Below are 20,342 nucleotides of genomic sequence, written 5' to 3'. Positions count from 1 at the left end.
TCAGCGTAATCCCCGTTGTTGATTGTTCGTAAAACGCGACGGTCTTTCGCGTGTATCTCTGTGTACTGTTCATTTCATGTGCTCATCTTCACACATTTTAACAGAATGCGTGAAATCGTTCACTTGCAGACCGGCCAGGTGAGCCTCACTATTGATTCGTAGCTCGTGTTCTCAAGGTGTTTCTTTACATGCAGTGCGGTAACCAAATTGGTGAGTATTTCATCTGTATATTTATGTCCCTTCTAACGACTGTTGTAGGTGCCAAATTCTGGGAAGTTGTCTGCGACGAGCATGGCATTGAGCCTGATGGTCAGTACAAGGGAAATAATGACCTGCAACTTGAGCGTATCTCGGTTTACTTCACCGAGACTGGCGGCAACAAACACGTGCCTCGTGCTGTTCTTGTTGATCTCGAGCCTGGAACTATGGACTCTGTTCGCTCAGGTCCTCTGGGTGGTCTTTTCCGACCCGACAACTTCGTCTTCGGTCAATCTGGAGCTGGCAACAATTGGGCTAAAGGACGTGCGTGGTGTTACACATTCCTTTCAAACTAAATTTCTCAACGCGTTTTCTTATTTTTTTCTCCAGATTATACGGAAGGTGCTGAATTGGTAGACTCGGTCCTCGATGTCGTTCGTAAGGAGGCCGAGGCCACTGATTGCTTGCAAGGTACTACCTCCATTTTCCCACGCGTATAAAGTCTCATCAAGGTTTTGTCAGGTTTCCAAATCACCCATTCGCTTGGTGGTGGTACAGGTGCCGGTATGGGTACTTTGCTTATTTCCAAAATTCGTGAGGAGTACCCGGACCGTATGATGTGCACGTACTCGGTTGTGCCTAGTCCCAAAGTTTCAGATACAGTCGTAGAGGTATGATCCCAAATTCACCGACAACATCACTTGTAACGCGTTTCTGTTTAGCCCTACAATGCTACCCTCTCCGTTCATCAGCTCGTCGAGAATTCTGACGAAACCTTTTGTATTGACAATGAGGCCCTTTATGACATTTGCTTCCGAACCCTCAAACTTTCTACACCGACATACGGTGACCTCAACCATCTTGTGTCCCTTGTTATGTCCGGCATTACCACTTGTCTGCGTTTCCCTGGACAGCTCAATTCAGATCTCAGAAAATTGGCCGTGAACATGGGTTCGAAAAGTTTTTTTTTGTGTTCGTGTGCGATGGCTGACATGTACTGGTAGTTCCATTCCCCCGTCTTCACTTCTTCATGACTGGTTTCGCACCATTGACTGCCCGCGGTAGTCAGCAGTATCGTGCTGTCACCGTTCCCGAACTTACTCAACAAATGTTCGATGCCAAGAACATGATGGCTGCCTCAGACCCAAGACACGGACGTTATCTCACTGTGGGTCTCATTTGATGTTACTCTTTGTCGTTCTGATCGCTTTTCAGGTTGCCGCAGTATTCCGTGGAAAGGTATCAATGAAGGAAGTCGAAGAACAGATGCAGAACGTTCAAAACAAGAATTCTGCTTATTTCGTTGAATGGATTCCCAACAACGTACTCAGTGCGCAGTGCGAAGTAGCACCGAGAGGCCTGAAGATGGCTGTTACCTTCCTGGGTAACTCTACTGCCATCCAAGAACTGTTCAAGCGTGTTAGTGATCAGTTCACTGCCATGTTCAAGCGTAAGGCCTTCTTGCATTGGTACACGCAAGAGGGTATGGACGAGATGGAGGTATGCGAAAATTTGTCATCGCGTTCTCTTTCTAATATTGATGCAATGTTTACATAGTTCACTGAAGCGGAGTCGAACATGCAAGATTTGGTTGCGGAATACCAACAATACCAGGATGCTACGTGAGTTGATTTCTATTACTTTTTTTTGCTAATGTCTCTCCTGACTTTCAAATTCATCAGCGTCGAGGAGGAAGGTGAATACGAGGAGGAGCTCCAAGCTGAAGAAGATCAGTAGACACTTTTCCAAAACGTTCCTCTTGCATTCCATAATATACCTTAGCACTCTCTCGATGGTCGAATCGTTTTATGTCCCTCATGCTTTTTTCGTTCCTTATACTAGTTTGCACTCTACTTTTGAATTGCATATCACGGATCTAATGTAATCCCGATTGAAGGTCAACGCGACGTGAATGCGGGAATGTCTTTGCTGCAGTTGAGGTCTCCAAGTGTGACTTCTATCTGTGGTTTCTACAGTCTACCTCGGAGAAAGGCAGTTGCATAAATTGTTGCTACGGTCTGATGGTTCATCGCTCCTTATCTGTGACCATATGCATTTCGTTATCTATGCTGTTCGATGAAGTAGAATTAATTTCATTGTGGCCTTTTTTTCTCCTAGAGCCTCTTAGCTTAACTTTGGACTGGACTCCCTCACAACAGCATCCAAAATGGAATTACCTCGAATGGTCCGACTACGACATTTTTATTTGTAGACCTAAGACTGCAGCAGACTATAGTGTGTTGATATTTTTCGTACTACTTCTTTCAACGGCAATGACACTCCTTATACTCCGCCTCTAGCGTTTGTTACCTATACAATACAATCACGAATAGTCTTCGACAGCGGCGAAAATAGGTAAGTCGCCGTCGTCAACTTAGAACTTCTCTACCTTCTCAATCTCCAAGAGTCTAGCCTACCTTTTAGCTCAAGAAAGAACTCACAAACTCATATCTGGGCCTTCCGCTCAGGTATAAAAGATGTCGTTTTTGTAGATCCTTTCTCCAGAACCAAAACTCCCTGTTCTACTCCAGTAATCGCTCAACCACTAACATCTTTTCAACAAAATGCTTTCTTTGCTCTCCAAAGCAGTCTCCCTTGCCATCCTCGTCACCGCTGTTGTTGCTAGCCCTGCTGGTAATGGTGTCGAATGGAGCGGTGGAGGAACCACGTACGGGTTTATTCAATGGCTGTCTTGTCCGTCGCTGTTACTAACCGTCGTACAGGACCGTCACCGTCACCGCCTCTTCTCCTACTACTACAGTCACAAAGAGTCAATGCAGCACCGGAGATCAAAAATGCTGCCAGTCTGTGCAGAATGTAGGCATTTCAGTATTCGATCAGTCTATGACAGAGTTGATGTGACAGCCGTTTAGTCGAGTGCCGCAGGGGTTTCCTCTCTTTTGGGGCTTTTGGGTATCGTTCTCTCGGGCACCGATGTTCCTGTCGGGCTCACTTGCCTGCCCATCGTTGGGGGTGCATGCCAATCCCAGGCCGTTTGTTGCACCGATAACTCTTATGTAAGGATTTTCTCTCCTCCTCCTGCAGGTATTTCGAGTAACTAATGAGAATTTCGAAGGGCAACCTCATCTCCCTTGGCTGCAGTCCCTTGCAACTCTAGTTGCGACGCACCAGAGTCGCGATCAGCTCGTGGGCGACTGGTCAAATTTCTACTAGCATCCTGAGTAGTAGTAGTACTTGTTCAAGGACCATTAAAATGATGGCAGCATTCCGTATTCTCAATACACGTTGTTCTTTTTGTCAGTAATTCATTTTCATTAAATCTTCAGCAAGGTTGCATATGAAATTAGCTCCTTTCCTTGCACCTTGGAATCAAGCTGCTTGTATCCTGACTTTGCGTGCTCTGGTAGACTAACCACTGAACAATATTGGGAAGGTACCCAAAAATTGGTTTTAATGCCATACAGAGATCGATTATCGTCGTCTATCAAAATTAAAGATTCCTGATAGGTGTTACTGATACCAGTGCCTTCTGGGGCGTTCTAGGGTCGATGTATATCTTTACGAATGGTGACAACGATGTTCATCACTGGTACATCCGCCTCAATTTTAAGCTATTCTAGTTATGGTACTTAGATATTACTGTTGTCATCGTCTTCTAACGAGTCGGCGACGGAACTTACTAAAGCCTAGTCACTAATCGTACCAGATTCTCTCGCTATTTCCAGTTCCTTGCTCATACTTCGATTGTTAATTTTTTTTATCAACAAATTTCACTACTAGTTCTGGTATCAGCACATGGTAACGTTATCAGCACAGTCATGGTAACGTTATCAGCACAGTCATGGTAACGTTAATTCTCTGAATGAGACCAGTTTTTCACAGAGGCTATGTAGTACCACTTGGGTGAGTCTAACCATGCGATTTGTACAGATTATACTTTGACCACACTTAATTATACCAAAGGCATAGTGTGGTGAAAATCAGCTTTAATGCCCAGAGCTCAGCAACCTGGGCCTGAAGGGTCTAGGAAATTAATTAACTCTTCGAGCTTGAGGACCTTTAGGCTTTGATTTCTAGTCGGTGATTCAGACAGGGGCTAGTTTAATGATGTGGTGATTCAATTAACAGACAAAGTTGAGGGCTAGAGCCGTGCCTCAGAGTTATCAGATAAATTCCGAGGATAGCGTACGTGGTATACGTAGTAAACCTTAGCAAATTAAAACAACTTTCAATCTTCTCCTTCTCGGAGAAGCCGTATTTTGGAATAGCCCCTATCTACATACACCATCGATGTTTACGTCATTAGATGAATATGTCGTCACTCACTCAATTCCAACTCCTCGTGTGTATAAAATGAACATCCTTACGATATCAACCCAGCTACATATCCCACTTCACACCATTACCTTCCCAACCCCTCAACCTTAAAGGCGAAGTTGAACAGCAGAAGGAAATCTTACCTATTGGAACGAAATATTTACTCATCACGATGGGGTAAGTCGATCTCACCAGAGTTGCACCAATTAATTTTGAATACTTTTTCATCTCCATAGCTGTATTATCTCCATATTCGCATGCATCGGCGATGCTATAATGTCTATTATTGCTTGCATAGCAGGTGCACTTGAATGCATTGTCGCAGGTCAGTTAATTTCGGTCCTTAACCAAGATGTTATGACAAACCCTTCTACCTGCTTTCATTTGATTAGCCATAACGAGCTGTATCGTTGGTATATTCGACTGCTTAACCTGTGGATGCTGCAGTTCGAGAAGGACAGCGGCTACGTATTGATACTGGACTGCGTTTTGAAGTTAATGATTAGTTGTATTTGTATGATACATCACGGAACATGACATGTCTGGGGCTACTAACTTTTGGCGCGAACCGGCACACATGGCGCGGTTCTGACGCGGTGGCTGCGCCAACCTTAGACCATAGTCGCTTGGACAATTCTAACACCAGTGCATGTCTATACCACTTCGGTAGAAGTAAGAATGATTCTACGGAGTTCTACTTTGAGGACATCCTTTGTATCTTATTATGTGGCAGCAACACTTCTGTGCAATCCCCACCATCGTCTGCCACCTTCCTTTTGCTACGCATTTGAATAGGCTTTGGTCTGAGATATTGATCATTTGTTGCAGGCTCCAGTAGTAAAGGTTTCGTGTTTGGTATGTAGCCTGATCCATGCTAAGTAGTAACTGTGAGTGGTAATTATGGATGAAAACGGTTTATTTACCTTGATTAGTTCATCCGCATCATCGAAAGACCAGTCGCGGGCATCCATTTCTTCTAAGCCTTCATATGGATTCCAATCGTCTTGATGACACCCAACATCCAAACCCCACTGATAGTATCCAGCTTTCCCGGCTGCCTTGGAGCGCTCGAACATCCGCAGCTCAAGTAATGACAGACATTCACTTTCCACGTCAACAACACCATGCCTGAATTGACGACTAAGCTCGGGATCGGGGTCGCTCTGTTGATGAATCCATGCCTTGTCCAACAAGTACACTTCCTTCTCATTTGCAGATGACAGAAGAAGGTAGTCCTCCTCATTTCCGACTGTGTCTTTGATTCGAGAAGCAATGAGCACTGTTAATGCATGTGAATAAGGTAAACGCCTATGCCACTCATGCTGAGATTTGCGTCCTTGATTGACCTTCTCATCAAACCATTGGGCAACTCGTGCTCTATCTTCCAATGTCAATCCACCCGTGAATGTGATGCTGCTATTGAGTCGTTTTCCCTTCTTCCTCAAATAGTCAAGAGTTGGAACATGTAAGGCCTGAGTAATGGAGCCCACGTCCATCAGGAGAGCGTCCAGTATGGCATGATGAGGTGCAAGTGCTAAATCAATCTCTTCTGTGTGCGGGAAAAGATTGAATCTGAATTCAGATTCTTCATCAGACTGGGGTCCTGGCACTTTCGTGCTACGGTTCCACTTTCCCAGCTGCAAATGTTATGAATGAGACATGTAGAATTGATAGTAGTAGGTATCTCACCCGGATTTCCCGTCGCTTTTTCTGTTGACCCCACAATGCAGAGACAACGTCATCCTCTTCTAGCCACACAACTGACTCAGGGGGTGAAAGTAAACCTTCTGGCCATATACATTCTCGCCACCACTTGAAAAGATAACGGAAACGGGATTTACGAGCTCCCTTTTTCCTTCCTTTTATCACAATTTTTTCCTGTTGAATAATTCTTCCTGGGTACCAATAGCCGCTTACTCTTCCTAAAGCACCTTTTCCTGGCCTGAAAACATGGTCCAGCTGAAACAATATGTATAGAGGGTTTAATTAAGCATATTCTTACCTGAGACGGTCCACCAATGTACGCTCATTTTCACTGTAGGGTTGTATCAGTACTATTGTATGGAACAAAGATAAATGACCAGAATACCCAGGATATATAGGCTTCGAGCCTGGATGAAAGCTTAGAAGCACTTCTTTTATACCATTGTGGTTGCATCCTTGACACAAAAAGGAATGCGAGGCAGGCAAATAACTTGCAAACCCATACCTCTGACATGCAAGATGTTCAATGTTTCGACACATAGCACATTGAATGACTGTCCCATGTAGTTCTTCCTTATGAGTATCTTCACCCACACCACAACGGCAGTTAATATTGCCAGGCGTTGGTGATTTGAGTAGATCTTCAGTTTCTGCATCATACAGACTGTTGATTTGCAGAGGATTACTACGGGCTAGGGGGAAAAGCCATAGTTAGTACAGCTTGTTGTCATTCTTTGAAACATACCTGATTTGTGCTTTGTTTCACTGCTGAAGTCAGGATCATCTGAACTCGATTTCATGGTGATTGTGTCGATGTCAGGAAATGGCTGGACATCTTTTTGAGCAGCATTTGTGGTTTTTTCTGAGAACAAGTCTGAGTGAGTCGAAGACTTTGTTTTTCGGTTTTGTGGTGGAATTTTGATAGTGAGTGATGGCACCCGCGCTGGCTCAGATTCGAGTGGCAATTGGAAGGACACATGTTTCGCAGCTTTAGGAGATTTTCGAGGGCTTTTAGATGGAGATGGAGTTGTATTGAATGATGTGGAATTGTATTCAGCAATAGCAGAACTGTATTTCGAGTTTTGGGATCTCCAGAAAATGTCACTGGTGCGGAGCATAGAGACAGTCGACATATTGAGGGAAAGTGTGGGGATGTGATTTTGGAGAGGATCTGAGTCAGGTGGAGTATGAACAAGGATTTTGTGTATATGTTTGAGTTCTGTGCATTGTCGCTCGAAAAATTTCTTTTGGGTTCCTGTTCCCCCTCGGAGATGATAAACAACACTGTGTGTGGCTTTCCCATGGGGTGCCTCAATGCCTGAACCATACAGATGGGTGTCTACACGTGCATGAGGCTCACGGAAAGGGAACCCGCTACAGTTATCTTCCATATCGTTGTATGTCCATATCCCATTGCGCCGAGGAGTATGAGAATTCCCCACATCAGGAACTGTCGGAGTAGACACTGTGCTATACCTTGCAACAAAGTGTTGATCTCCTACAAGAACACGTCCAACAAAATCATACACCATTTCTGATGTGTCAGATTCCCGATGTGCAGAACCTGAGCTATCTGTAGTTCCAGCCACTTCGGAACCACTACTTATTCCATCGGAGTCATCAGTAACTGATGTTTGCTTTTGACGTTTTCGACGGGTAAGAGGAAGAACAGCAGGAAAGTTCCACATATTATCCTTCGCCTCTGGCTCACCAAGCTCTAGAATCAAGACAATGGGAAGTGAAAGGTAAAACCGCATAGATGTATGTTGACCATCACACATTTGCTCTCCTTCAAGAATCCGATAGCAGCGTTGGACAGGGGATAATGCTCGGTCAACATCTACAAGATCCAGAATAAACTTTTTCACACTTCCCTTGTACTGCTTGCAACTGGTTGCAGTTAACTGAAGTAGGATTTCCTCCTTAGGTACCACACGAAGCTGATAATGTGCAGGAGAGACCTGGGTACCTGTGCAGCACCAGAAGTGGGATATGAGTCCAGAGAAGTAACGGTGTGGGAGATAGTTTAAGACTGCATCTGGTTGGCTGTGTGAATTGAGTTTAAACTTGGTTTCATCTCGCCTGAAGAGGGTAAGTATCCATTCCTAATTTAGGATAGTTAGTCAAAATAATATTGGGGACAATAAATCCATACCCAACATGGATACATATCATAGATTTTGTTGTCTTTCCCAGTTCCAATAATTTTTTCAGCAGCAAGAAATATACGGAAGTTATCCCTCTGAGTTGAAACAGTCCGGACTACCTCCAGTGATTTTTTATCGTATATTTGGGCATGTTTTCGCTTGTCCAACTTGCCGCTAGATATTGATGATGGAGCTGGAAGCTCAGCAAGGGTAAGACGGTATGACTCGAGGACACTGAATAGGGCATAGCTGTGATTTCTTTGAGTTGTAGACTGAAAATGTGATGAGAAACTTTGCCAGTCCCTGTTCACTGCCTGATTTAGCAAATGAAGAGTTGTATCAAGCCAGCAAGAATTCCGATCCCAAGCATAGCTTGGTGCTCCCCGAATCCGAAAGTACTGTGTTAGCTTTCCTTGATATGATGAGCCCTTCAGTTTCCCTATGAGCTCACTAGCTGTATCTGGCGGGCGACCATCATTTCCAGATCTCGAGTCAGTAGACCTGAAACCCTGTGGCACACGTCCAGGATGTGTTGTGCCAGTCCGCTCTTTGATTCGTTTATGGGGTTCAGGTTGTCCATATCGTACTCTCTGATTGCCTAGTATGAAAGTGAGCAAAATCTCTAGATCAAAATGTAATTGATATACTCAGAACTGCATCATATAGGGCATGAAAGTGTTTTGCTACTGTGTGAAGGGCCTGTAGACCTGTGAAGAGCGTGTGATTTTTCCCCTGTGCTGTATACAGGCGCCAGTGCATTGCCTCCTCTGCATTTGTAGTATCCGGCATTGAGGACCAGAGTGCCGGTTCCATGCGCCGTTGACTCTTGAACAGCATTGATGCATGCTCCTCGCGTATCCACCATGCAATCCAGCCATTTGCAAGAGGAAAAGATGCACGAAGCTCGCCTACATGCTGTTGAAATTCCTTCGAGCTTGACAAGTCAAGGAGACCCAGTGCTAAGTTTTCAAAATGGTTGCCAGAGTTTCCAACAACACCGATCATCTTCTTAATGCGGGAGACAGATGCACGATAGTGTTCCCGACATCCCTTCAACAATTCCTGAGCTCTTTCCCGAAGCTGTTCTGGAGTCCGAGTGTCACTTGGGATTGAAGTCCAGATGTCAACAAAGGCTTCGATCCATCCCTCTCGTTCTGCTTGCGAAAAGTCGATGATCTATGATATTTGGAAGTTAGCATTAGGGACACTATACTGATTAGAATGCAGAGTCTTACTGTCAAAAGTTTATCATCAGATAAAAGTATTTTAGCCTGCTCCAACTGCTCCACTACAATTTGATTAGCTGCGAGAAAGTGTCGACGGTAATGCTCGCTAGTGGCCCCATCTGCATAGGAGAATATCCCAGGTGTCCAGCACCGTAAGCGTTCATTGTATACTGAGCTAATGATCAGAAGATCGGTACGTTTCTTCCAAAATCCATGAGCAGCATCGGAGACAATTGACAAGACCGTGCCTACAGGTCAATAGCTATAGAGGTTCTGAGGCCGGATCTGGCCCGGGAATGGCCCGGGATAATTCCGAGGTCCGGAACGGAGTATTGGCCTGTAGTACACACTGGGAGTGGGACGTCGGTGAAGCTATTAGCAACACCCTTCACACACTGTTGGTGTCCCCGGGAATATAATGGCAAGAGTGCAAGATTGGTATGAGCAGCCTAAATGGGGTTCCTGATGATCCGGGAGTCCGGAAGCAAAGGGTAAAGAAGATATTAAAGACTGGGATAGGATGGTACACTTGATTTCAAGCTTGACTACAACGTACAAAGTATTCTAGCTTATATACATCCCAAATACAGTAGTCATAAGACCTCGATGAAAGCTCGGAATAATAAATAAGTCACAAGGTAATTACTCCGAAGTCCGGCCGCTCCGGGCCGGGCCGGGAAGCGTATGGGGTGAATTGCATGCATATGACAACAATTCCGTTGACTGCATCATCTGTAAACTGAGACAGTTCACCAAAGCGGGCTCGCATCCATGGAGATGCCACTGATACGATGCCGACTGGGTCAACTTGCGCACAGAGAATGAAGTCGGGATGTTCAGCTCTGAAATCTTTTAACTTTTGGAAAAAATCAGATGCTTCACCGGAAGCACCATGTTGTCCCCGAAGAACATTTTGGACAATACGTGCCTCTTTTGCAACACGGTCCGGGTTGATTAAAGGTTGAGCGATTTCATGTGCTGCAACATCTGGACGTCCATCTGGACCAGATACACCATAGGCAAGGGCAGAAGGGGTTGCTTGTGGATGACGGCGGACGAGATCAATGAAATCGAATTCTTGTTGAGCAGTCAGATGCAAGACCTGGTCGGGGCGTCCATGGTCATGGCTTCCACCGTTCACATAGTGAACTCCATCTCGCCACTTGTACAACCTCGATCTGACTGCACAACTGTAATGGACCATATATCCTCCACATACTGAGCAGACAGGAGGATTCACTTTCATTGCAGAGATTTTGTCGTCACGAGTGGGTGCTCGGAGTTTCCTAATCTTACAAGTATCACAAGCAAAGACACCTTGACATTTACGCTCTGTTGTCAATCCTTCTTGCCAGTTCAAAGCAGCGATTGACCCTCCTTTAATTCCACGTGAACGGTAACTCCAATGAACCCCTAACTCCTTCGATGCAAAGAATGTGGCCCAGTCAACATCGAATTCTACATCTCCGTCTGGCCAGCCAGACCAGCGTTTATGGAATTCCGACGAGTGCTCTCTCTGATTCATGCTTGAATGAATAGGCTGACAAGTGGTAGCAGTGGTGGCGGCGTTGATTGGAACGGCAGGAACAGGCATCATTGATAGGGAAGAGGACATCGGTGGTACTTGTACAGGATAGGGATGAAGTGCTGACGGAGATAAATGTAAATACATGGAAGAAAGATGTGATAGAAGGTGACGCACAAGCAACCATTGAAGGTCTACCCAGAGGTTGAGGAGCCGAAGGTATCATGTACCCTCGAATTTGGCCTGCAATTTTATCAAGTCGTGAAAGGCAGGTAGACATAATTCACCAGATGTATTCACCTGCATCGGAAAAGATGGGAAGTAACAAGCCTGACTTGATATGTTCTGAGAATACAAATCAATGAATAGAACAACGGAATGAGAATGGGAACAAACCTTCAAGAGTGGCCTGGGCTAAAGGACTTGATGTAGGAGCTGAAACCGACGGATTGACAGCAGCTGATCTTAGAGGAAGCAATCGATGAGTCGCAGAGGACTGCAGGGGATTGTCACAGGTTTCAGTTTGTGGTAAAGGCTGTGAGCATATGATTGAGCCACGAAGTGAATCAACAATAGAGAGACATTACCATGCAAAATCACCAATGTCTTGATAAAAAGTAAAGAAAAAAGTCGATGACCATCGGAACCCTCTTCCATTTTCAGGTCCGAGCATCGCCAATTCACCTCCGGTTCAATGTCCGAGCATTGCCAATTCACCGCGCCACATTCCGCGCCATTCCGCGCCAGGCTGAGATGGCGCGTGAGATTACTTCGCGCCAGTTGGCTCCTATTCCGCGCCAATCTGCGCCATGGATTTATGGCGCGCACGATATTATCTGGGACAGTAGTCTGTACACATTATATCAGCCCAGAAACAAGAAGGTAGCGGAACACACTCACAAAAGTTACTTCCAACAGAAGAACCCTAGTGAATGGCCGAGATAGCGAGGAACTGGAAGAGCAGAAATATGAAAGGACACAGAGAAGAACTTACCAAACGGAAGTCAAACTCAGATTCTCATTGAGTATTGCCAAATATAGGATAAAAACTGAGGATTTCACAGAGGTAGCAAAAGAGTGAAAGATGTTGATACTTAGAAGTTAGTGATGAATGTCATTCTGATGATGGGAATACCACATTTGCAACTCATCAGCAAAGCTCCTTCCACTGTTCTATCGATAAAGACAATTGAAGGAACGACGGCGTTGAAACCAACCGATATCGAGGATTGAACCCGAAGTACTGAAAGTTTGGAAGACCAGACTATCCTGTAGAACGAACGGATTTTATTTCGAATGATCATTACAGGGGCTCAATCGCGTGGGATGCAGACTACAGGAAGGGAAGAACATCTCTGAGGTGTACGTGGTTGAAAGGGATCCAACGTCCGATAAGTACGAGGTTTGTACGAGGTGACAATACCCGCGCCACATGTTGTGGGAAGACGCGTCCCGGTGTGCCGGTTCGCGCCATTTTCTGGTGGCCCACATGTCTGCCTTTCAACCGTCGCGTTTCAAAAAATTTCCCCTTGTCCAATGTTTTATTGTTTGGTAAAGTAGTATGTATACGCGAAACTGAGCAAATTCAATCGGTACTTGCTGCGGCGTGATCGTTCGTTAAATTTCGTCTCCAATCTCACAGCAACGCCAGGATACATAAAAGGCAAGTACGGGTGGATGTGCAAAGGTTGCGCCAGTGGCGGTGTTGAATTTTATTTCCAAACAAGCGCCGGAAGGCTTATCATAACAGTGCAAGGCACGGATCTTTTTTCTTCTTCTTCCTCTCAGCCTACGCTTTTCAATCGCCAGCACATCGTAGGCCGAGAGGAAGCAAGACTGACAACTATCCTCCAATACATCCAAAATTTATATCATGGCCCTTTTCACTCCCTCTGACGCTTCTGCCAGACCTTCTTTAACGCGCGGTACCAGTAATTTCTCGCAAAAAATTCCAACTCCGGTCGCTAGTGCTGGAATAACATCGTCAGACGCTGATGTTGACGCCGTTCTAGAGCTTTCTGACGGATCAGCATACCGAGGTATCAGTTTTGGTGCCGAAGGAAAAAGTATCACTGGAGAATGTGTTTTTCAGACCGGTGCGTTCAGTGCGATCTCTTGAAAATTTTAGTCGTTGTTGAGGATAATTTTTTTCAGGAATGGTTGGCTACACGGAATCGTTGACCGATCCCTCGTATGAAGGCCAGATCCTCGTTCTTACATATCCCTTGATTGGGAATTATGGAGTTCCACAACGACCTGCCAATCCCCTTGATGACCTTCCTCTTGAGTTTGAGTCGTCTCGTATACATATTGCCGCCCTTGTGGTTGGCTATTACTCAAAAGAATTCAGTCACTTCCTCGCGAAATCGTCCTTGGCTGCATGGCTAAAGGAGAACGGGGTCCCTGCTATATACGGCGTCGACACCCGTGTCCTGACTAAAAAGATCCGAGAAAAAGGATCTATGCTCGGTAAATTGCTGGCAAGAAACCCCGGAGCTCATGCAGGTCGGAGACTTGCTATTAATCCGCCGCCATCCGCGGCTCCATCGAGAGCCTCATCGCCAAATTCTCGCTCCTCCTGGAGAGAGGACTATCTTGACATTCCGTTCTCGGATCCTAACCGAACTAATCTTGTTGCTGCTGTTTCCATCACCGAGCCGCGTTTCTACAAAGCGCTTGGCACACCTTTACTTCATCCCTCCGGGCGTCCTGTCCGCGTCCTCGTACTCGATGTTGGGATGAAATACAACCAGATCAGGTGCTTCATTAATCGTGGTGTTGAACTCAAGATTCTACCATGGAACTACGATTTTCTCTCTGAATCGGAACCCTATGACGGTCTTTTCGTGTCTAATGGTCCCGGAGATCCAACCATGGTAACAGAGACGATTGCGCGCCTTTCTCGCGCCATGGAACGCGCCGACCGACCCATCTTCGGCATCTGTCTCGGTCATCAGCTGATGGCGCTTGCTGCCGGGGCTACCACGTCGAAGATGAAGTACGGAAATCGTGGGCACAACATTCCTTGCACCGACGCACTTTCTGGTAGATGCTACATCACCAGTCAAAATCACGGTTTCCAGGTTGATACCGACACCCTTCCTTCAGGGTGGAAAGAGCTCTTCCGAAATGCCAACGATAACAGTAATGAGGGTATCTACTGTGTAGATAAACCATTCTTCTCCGTCCAATTTCACCCCGAGTCCACTCCTGGTCCACGCGACACTGAATTCCTATTTGATGTTTTCATCAAGAACATTGTTGATTGTGCCGCCACAAACTCTCTCGTTCCCATTTCCATGCCCGGTGGCAAAAAAGAGGAAAACGACAAGCGCATTCCGAGGGCCAAAGTCAGTAAAGTGATCATTCTTGGTTCTGGGGGTTTGTCAATCGGTCAAGCTGGCGAATTCGACTACTCTGGATCGCAAGCCATTAAGGCTCTAAAGGAAGAAGGCATCTACACCATCATGGTGAATCCCAACATTGCTACGATCGCCACCTCCAAGGGATTAGCGGATAAAGTCTACTTCCTCCCTGTTACACCCGAATTCGTGCGAAAGATCATCAAGTACGAGAAACCAGACGGTATTTACGTGACCTTCGGAGGACAAACCGCGCTGAATGTTGGAATCAAGCTCAAGGATGAATTTGCTGAGCTCGGAGTTCAGGTTCTTGGAACACCGATCGACACTATTATCACCACGGAGGACAGGCAATTGTTCGCCAGCGCTATGGAAGAGATCGGCGAGAAGTGCGCGAAGAGCTTCACCGCCACTAATCAGGACGAAGCGATAACCGCCGCCAACGCGATTGGATTCCCCGTTATTGTTCGAGCGGCGTATGCTCTCGGAGGACTTGGTTCTGGGTTTGCGCAGAATGCTGAACAGTTGAAGGCTCTTTGTAGGAAAGCTTTTGCTACTAGTCCTCAAGTTCTGGTGGAAAAAAGTATGAAGGGGTGGAAGGAAATCGAGTACGAGGTCGTTCGAGATTGCAGGGACAATTGTATCACCGTTTGTAACATGGAGGTAAGTCCCTTAACATCTGAGTGCTTCCTAGTTTCTCATTTTTCTCTCTGCATTTTAGAATTTCGATCCACTTGGTATCCATACCGGCGACTCCATAGTCATCGCACCTTCGCAAACTTTGTCGGACTCTGACTACAACATGCTACGAACGACGGCGGTCAACGTCATTCGGCATCTCGGAGTCGTCGGAGAGTGCAACATCCAGTATGCGTTGAATCCAGAATCTCAAGAGTATTGTATCATCGAGGTAAAGCCTGTGTTAATTTCTGTCCGTCGTTGCCTATTCATGCATTCTATAGGTCAACGCTCGTCTCTCTCGATCTTCCGCTCTCGCCTCGAAAGCCACGGGATATCCACTAGCTTTCATCGCTGCCAAGCTCGGTCTTGGTATACCACTTAACGAAATCAGAAACTCAGTGACAAAAGTAACGAGCGCTTGCTTCGAACCTAGTTTAGACTATGTGGTGGTCAAAATACCTCGGTGGGATCTGAAAAAGTTCAATCGCGTCAGTCGCCTGTTGAGCAGTAGCATGAAGAGCGTGGGCGAGGTAATGAGTATCGGGCGAACATTCGAGGAGACATTCCAAAAAGCTATTCGAGCTATCGACGACCAGTTCTCCGGGTTTGCCCAGGTACGTTTGCCTGATATAGCCCTGGGGTAGGATTTACTTACTCTTTTGCGATGTATTTCAGAACGATTACGTCGAGGATATTGACGAGGAATTGGTCAATCCTACGGACAAGCGCATCTTCGCCATCTCTACGGCCTTCCATCGTGGATACAGCGTTGACAAAATCTGGAAAATGACCAATATCGACAAGTGGTTCTTGACGAAGTTACATCATATTTTTCAAACGGAAACTTATCTCATGTATGTTTCGCCAACCGAACTTTATCTGTATACCAATTTTTGTTTCGCAGGGGCCTCAATATAAACACTATCACCACGGATGACTTACGTCGTTCAAAGCAGCTTGGATTTTGTGACCGTCAATTAGCAAGCTGTCTAGGTTCGACAGAGCTTGCCGTTCGGCGCCTCCGCCAAGAGCTCGGAATTGCACCCTTTGTCAAGCAGATCGATACCGTTGCCGCCGAATTCCCCGCCTTCACTAATTATCTCTACACGACTTACAATGCCATCGAGAACGATATTACGTTTGAAGAGCGCGGAGTGATGGTTCTTGGGTCTGGCGTCTACCGGATTGGTTCTTCCGTCGAATTCGACTGGTGTGCTGTCCGAGCTATTCGAACACTCCGAGATCAAGGTCTGCCGACAGTCATGGTCAACTACAACCCAGAAACCGTCAGTACGGATTACGACGAAGCCGACCGCTTGTACTTTGAGAATATCAGCTTGGAGACCATCCTCGACATATACGACACGGAGCAGGCGCGAGGTGTCATCCTGTCCATGGGAGGCCAGACGCCGAACAATATTGCTCTTCCCCTGTACCGACAGAATGTCAAAATATACGGAACATCTCCGGAAATGATCGATACTGCTGAAAATAGGTTCAAGTTCTCCCGTCTTCTGGACGAGATAGGTGTCGACCAACCGTTATGGAAAGAGCTGACCAGCTTCGAGGAGGCAGAGGCTTTTTGTGAAAAAGTCGGCTACCCGGTTCTAGTCAGGCCTTCGTATGTGCTTTCGGGTGCTGCTATGAACGTTGTGTCCACCGGAGATGACCTAGCCAATTACCTCACACAAGCCACGGCTGTCTCGCGCGATCACCCTGTTGTCATCACAAAGTACATTGAACAAGCTAAGGAGATCGAAATGGATGCTGTCGCCAAGGATGGGAAACTGATCATGCATTACATTTCCGAGCACGTCGAGAACGCCGGTGTACATTCTGGAGATGCCACTTTGATCCACCCTCCTCAAGATTTAGACCCACAAACAGTTCGTCAAATCGAAGAGGCCACTGCCAAAATCGGTAATGCGCTCAATGTTACCGGACCATATAACATTCAGTTCATCGCCAAAAACAACGAGATCAAAGTCATTGAATGTAATCTTCGAGCAGCTCGTTCCTTCCCTTTCGTCTCCAAAGTCACTGGCATAGACGCGATCGAAATGGCCACCAAAGTTATGCTCGGAATTCCGGTTGAGCCATACCCAGACGCTGGCATGCCTTCTGATTACGTCGGTGTCAAGGTTCCGCAGTTCAGCTTCAGTAGGCTTTCAGGAGCCGATCCTGTTCTCGGTGTTGAGATGGCTTCTACGGGCGAGGTCGCCTGCTTCGGCAAAGATAAATACGAAGCTTATCTAAAAGCTCTCATCTCGACCGGGATCGTTCCTCCAAAGAAAAATATACTGTTCTCGATTGGTAGCTATCGAGAGAAGCTTGAGCTTTTACCTTCTGTGCAAAGACTGAGTGCTGCAGGGTACAATATCTTCGCTACATCTGGAACTGCCGACTTCCTGACAGAGCACAATGTTTCTTGCAAGGTATGCAACAATATCATCAATTATATTTCATGGCCTGATTTGCTGCTCAGTACCTCGAGACGTTGGGAGATGACAGTCGGGACGCGCAAAAGTCTGAATATTCACTCACTCAGCACCTTGCAAATAACCTCATCGACATGTACATCAATTTACCATCCAAAAATCATTACCGCCGCCCCGCCAGCTATACGAGCAAGGGTTATCATACTCGTCGTATGGCCGTCGATTTTGCCATACCCTTGATCACCAACGTCAAAAACGCGAAGATGTTAGCCGAGGCCTTGGTGCGGAAACTACCACTCGACGTGTCTAGTGTTGATTCCAAGAGCTCGCATCGCACACATACGTTCCCTGGCTTGGTAAACGTCGCGGCCTTTGTTCCAGGACTTGCTGTACCAAATAGTCAAGACTTCATCGATGCGACCCGCGCCTCAATTAGCGCCGGGTTCACAACCTCCATTATTATCCCACAAGCTCAGGACAATGGAATAGTCGATCGTGCGACCCTCGAGGTGGCGAAGGCAAACGTCCTCGGGTCCGCCTACTGCAATTTTGCACTGAGTTTGTCTGCATCCGCCGATAACGTTCATGTCTTCGATGAAGAACTTAAAGCAGACGCCAAAGCTCTATTCATTCCTTTCCGTATCGCCAACAAACCCATTCCTTTGTCTGCTGTCGCTGCCCACTTTAGCTCTTGGCCTACGGAAAAACCTATTATTACAGATGCCAAGGGTTCGGACCTTGCATCTTTGCTCCTCCTTGCTAGCCTACATAGTAGATCCATCCATGTCACCGATGTGCAAACTATCGACGACGTGCTTTTAATCTCTTTGAGCAAAGCCAAGAATCTCAAAGTGACGTGCGACGTTTCGGTGTACTCTCTTTTCTTTACACGCGAACAATTTCCTTTGGCTCCATTCTTGTCATCCCTTGAAGATCAAAAGGCCTTGTGGAAGAAGCTTGACTTGATTGATGCTTTCTCCGTAGGTAGCTCACCCTACAAGATGGCCGTTGAGATTAACGAGGTTGGCTCTGCGGCTTCTGGGATGGAGGAGGCACTTCCCCTACTACTTACTGCTGTCACTGAAGGCCGGCTATCCTTGCAGGATATCACTACTCGCCTGCATGATAACCCGGTCCAGATATTTGGTCTTCCCGAGCAGGCCCAGACTCATGTCGAGGTAGTGCTCGGTCGGCAGGCCCCCTTCGTGACACGTCCTTCATGTTGGTCGCCTTTAGGACAAACACTCGTGTCTGGTGCTATCCATCGGGTGATTGTTCATGGTCAAACCTCCTTCCTTGATGGCTCCCTCTCCCAAACTCCCTTGGGCAAGGACATTTCCAGCGCCACTATTAGTCATGGCTTAAGCGCTGTTGTACCTCCCTCTCCCGCCCTTAAACCATCCGACCATCTGGTGTCTACAACTTCTGTGACTCAGTCTCAGGCTGGCGGATCTTTGATGTACGGGCCACTGACTCACAGCCAGAAGCACTTTACGTCGATTCAACCTCACCCCTCATTCTACCGGCGTCATATTCTCTCGGTCAAACAATTCACCCACCGGGATATGTATGATCTCTTCTCCCTCGCGCATGAGATGCGTCTACAAGTCGAACGAAACGGAACTCTTGACATACTGAAGGGCAAAGTTTTATGCACAGCATTCTACGAGCCATCGACTCGTACTAGCTCCTCTTTTGACGCAGCCATGAAACGCTGTGGCGGCCAGGTGGTACAGATAACTGCGGATAGCTCGTCAGTTGTTAAAGGGGAGTCTCTACCAGACACAATTAGGACGTTGGGATGTTATGGAGATGCCATCGTCATCCGGCATCCTGATGTAGGGAGTGCTCAGACGGCTGCGAAGTTCTCTCCCGTACCGATAATCAATGCTGGTGATGGGGTTGGTGAGCACCCTACACAAGTGAGTTCTGTTTATTCAAATCGTTATCAAGAAGTCTCATGGAGTTTTGTTAGGCTTTACTTGATGTTTACACGATCCGTTCGGAACTTGGTACCGTGAACGGGCGGACTATCACACTGCTTGGGGATCTCAAGAATGGACGAACAGTCCACAGTTTGGTGAAGCTATTGTGTTTGTATCAAGTTCGTCTCAACTTTGTGTCGCCACCGTCTTTGGCCATGCCTTCCGGTGTAGTATCTGCCGCTCGAAAAGCTGGCGTTCCGGTACATCAGTGCGAATCTCTGGATGAAGTCCTCGCCGATACTGATGTATTATACGTGACACGGGTTCAGAAAGAAAGGTTTGAGACGGAGGTCGAATGGCAGCAGGTGAAGGATGCATATCGTGTCGATCACGCAGTATTGTCCAGAGCGAAGGAGGAAATGATTGTCATGCATCCTCTTCCACGAGTCAATGGTGATTTTCTTTCGAATAAGAAGGTAAAACGGCTACTGAAATAGTTTGTGTAGAAATTGATGCCGAAGTCGACTTCGATTCTCGTCGTGCGGTGTATTTCCGACAAATGCGGTACGGTCTTTTCGTAAGTCTATCTCGACTCTATGTCTATGGAGTCTTGCTCAATTTACCTGTACAGATTCGAATGGCTTTGCTTGCTAGCGTTATGGGCTAGAGAAGTTACCAATAACATAGGTAGTACGTTATATTTAAGACGGAGACATAAATCAAAAGTAGATACAGTAGATACGCTTTGGGACATTGCTAATTGTATGTGCTTCGTAGAAGGATTCTCATTGGATGAGTACCTAGCTTCAGAAGCAGACCAATTGAGGCAAATTGAGGACAAAATTGAGGGGCAAACCA

The 20,342-nt window shown here is 46.4% G+C and overlaps 6 protein-coding genes across 6 annotated transcripts; 4 read left to right on the top strand and 2 right to left on the bottom strand.

The window, feature by feature from the left end:
- Nucleotides 1–105: 105 nt before the first annotated feature.
- On the top strand, nt 106–1,935 carry C8R40DRAFT_1036256 (beta-tubulin 1 tubb1; the record flags this gene model as incomplete). The annotated part of the gene is made up of 10 exons (XM_046223566.1): nt 106–138; nt 195–210; nt 259–522; nt 589–669; nt 721–869; nt 921–1,149; nt 1,203–1,366; nt 1,414–1,698; nt 1,756–1,820; nt 1,881–1,935. 10 exons carry the CDS (start codon nt 106–108, stop codon nt 1,933–1,935), a joined length of 1,341 nt encoding a protein of 446 aa, XP_046090565.1.
- A 475-nt stretch (nt 1,936–2,410) lies between these two features.
- Nucleotides 2,411–3,490, top strand: C8R40DRAFT_1086773 (hydrophobin 1). The gene is made up of 5 exons (XM_046227356.1): nt 2,411–2,553; nt 2,611–2,866; nt 2,922–3,015; nt 3,072–3,215; nt 3,275–3,490. The coding sequence occupies exons 2-5, from the start codon at nt 2,763–2,765 to the stop codon at nt 3,314–3,316; spliced, it is 384 nt and encodes a 127-aa protein (XP_046090564.1). The 5' UTR covers nt 2,411–2,553; nt 2,611–2,762; the 3' UTR covers nt 3,317–3,490.
- A 1,066-nt stretch (nt 3,491–4,556) lies between these two features.
- C8R40DRAFT_1086771 (uncharacterized protein) lies at nt 4,557–4,962 on the top strand. Its single transcript, XM_046227355.1, has 3 exons — nt 4,557–4,653; nt 4,713–4,801; nt 4,869–4,962. The coding sequence occupies exons 1-3, from the start codon at nt 4,649–4,651 to the stop codon at nt 4,949–4,951; spliced, it is 177 nt and encodes a 58-aa protein (XP_046090563.1). The 5' UTR covers nt 4,557–4,648; the 3' UTR covers nt 4,952–4,962.
- Nucleotides 4,963–5,396: 434 nt separating this feature from the next.
- Nucleotides 5,397–5,552, bottom strand: C8R40DRAFT_991141 (uncharacterized protein; the record flags this gene model as incomplete). The annotated part of the gene is made up of 1 exon (XM_046236724.1): nt 5,397–5,552. A coding segment is annotated over one exon (156 nt), but the record flags the coding sequence as incomplete, so codon positions are not given.
- A 3,765-nt stretch (nt 5,553–9,317) lies between these two features.
- C8R40DRAFT_992789 (uncharacterized protein) lies at nt 9,318–11,039 on the bottom strand (the record flags this gene model as incomplete). The annotated part of the gene is made up of 4 exons (XM_046236741.1): nt 9,318–9,503; nt 9,563–9,801; nt 10,307–10,591; nt 10,688–11,039. Coding segments are annotated over 4 exons (1,062 nt in total), but the record flags the coding sequence as incomplete, so codon positions are not given.
- A 1,912-nt stretch (nt 11,040–12,951) lies between these two features.
- Nucleotides 12,952–20,151, top strand: C8R40DRAFT_1166724 (uncharacterized protein; the record flags this gene model as incomplete). The annotated part of the gene is made up of 10 exons (XM_046230902.1): nt 12,952–13,174; nt 13,233–15,103; nt 15,162–15,350; nt 15,403–15,735; nt 15,797–15,975; nt 16,026–17,556; nt 17,607–19,481; nt 19,535–19,937; nt 19,991–20,061; nt 20,116–20,151. 10 exons carry the CDS (start codon nt 12,952–12,954, stop codon nt 20,149–20,151), a joined length of 6,711 nt encoding a protein of 2,236 aa, XP_046090560.1.
- Nucleotides 20,152–20,342: the final 191 nt, after the last annotated feature.

The sequence above is a fragment of the Lentinula edodes genome (genome assembly GCF_021015755.1).
Source record: "Lentinula edodes strain Le(Bin) 0899 ss11 chromosome Unknown C8R40scaffold_4, whole genome shotgun sequence".
In the NCBI taxonomy this organism is placed as follows: Eukaryota; Fungi; Basidiomycota; class Agaricomycetes; order Agaricales; family Omphalotaceae; genus Lentinula; species Lentinula edodes.
The sequence above is the reverse complement of the archived record's forward strand: the minus strand, read 5'-3'. Positions and strand labels throughout refer to the sequence as shown.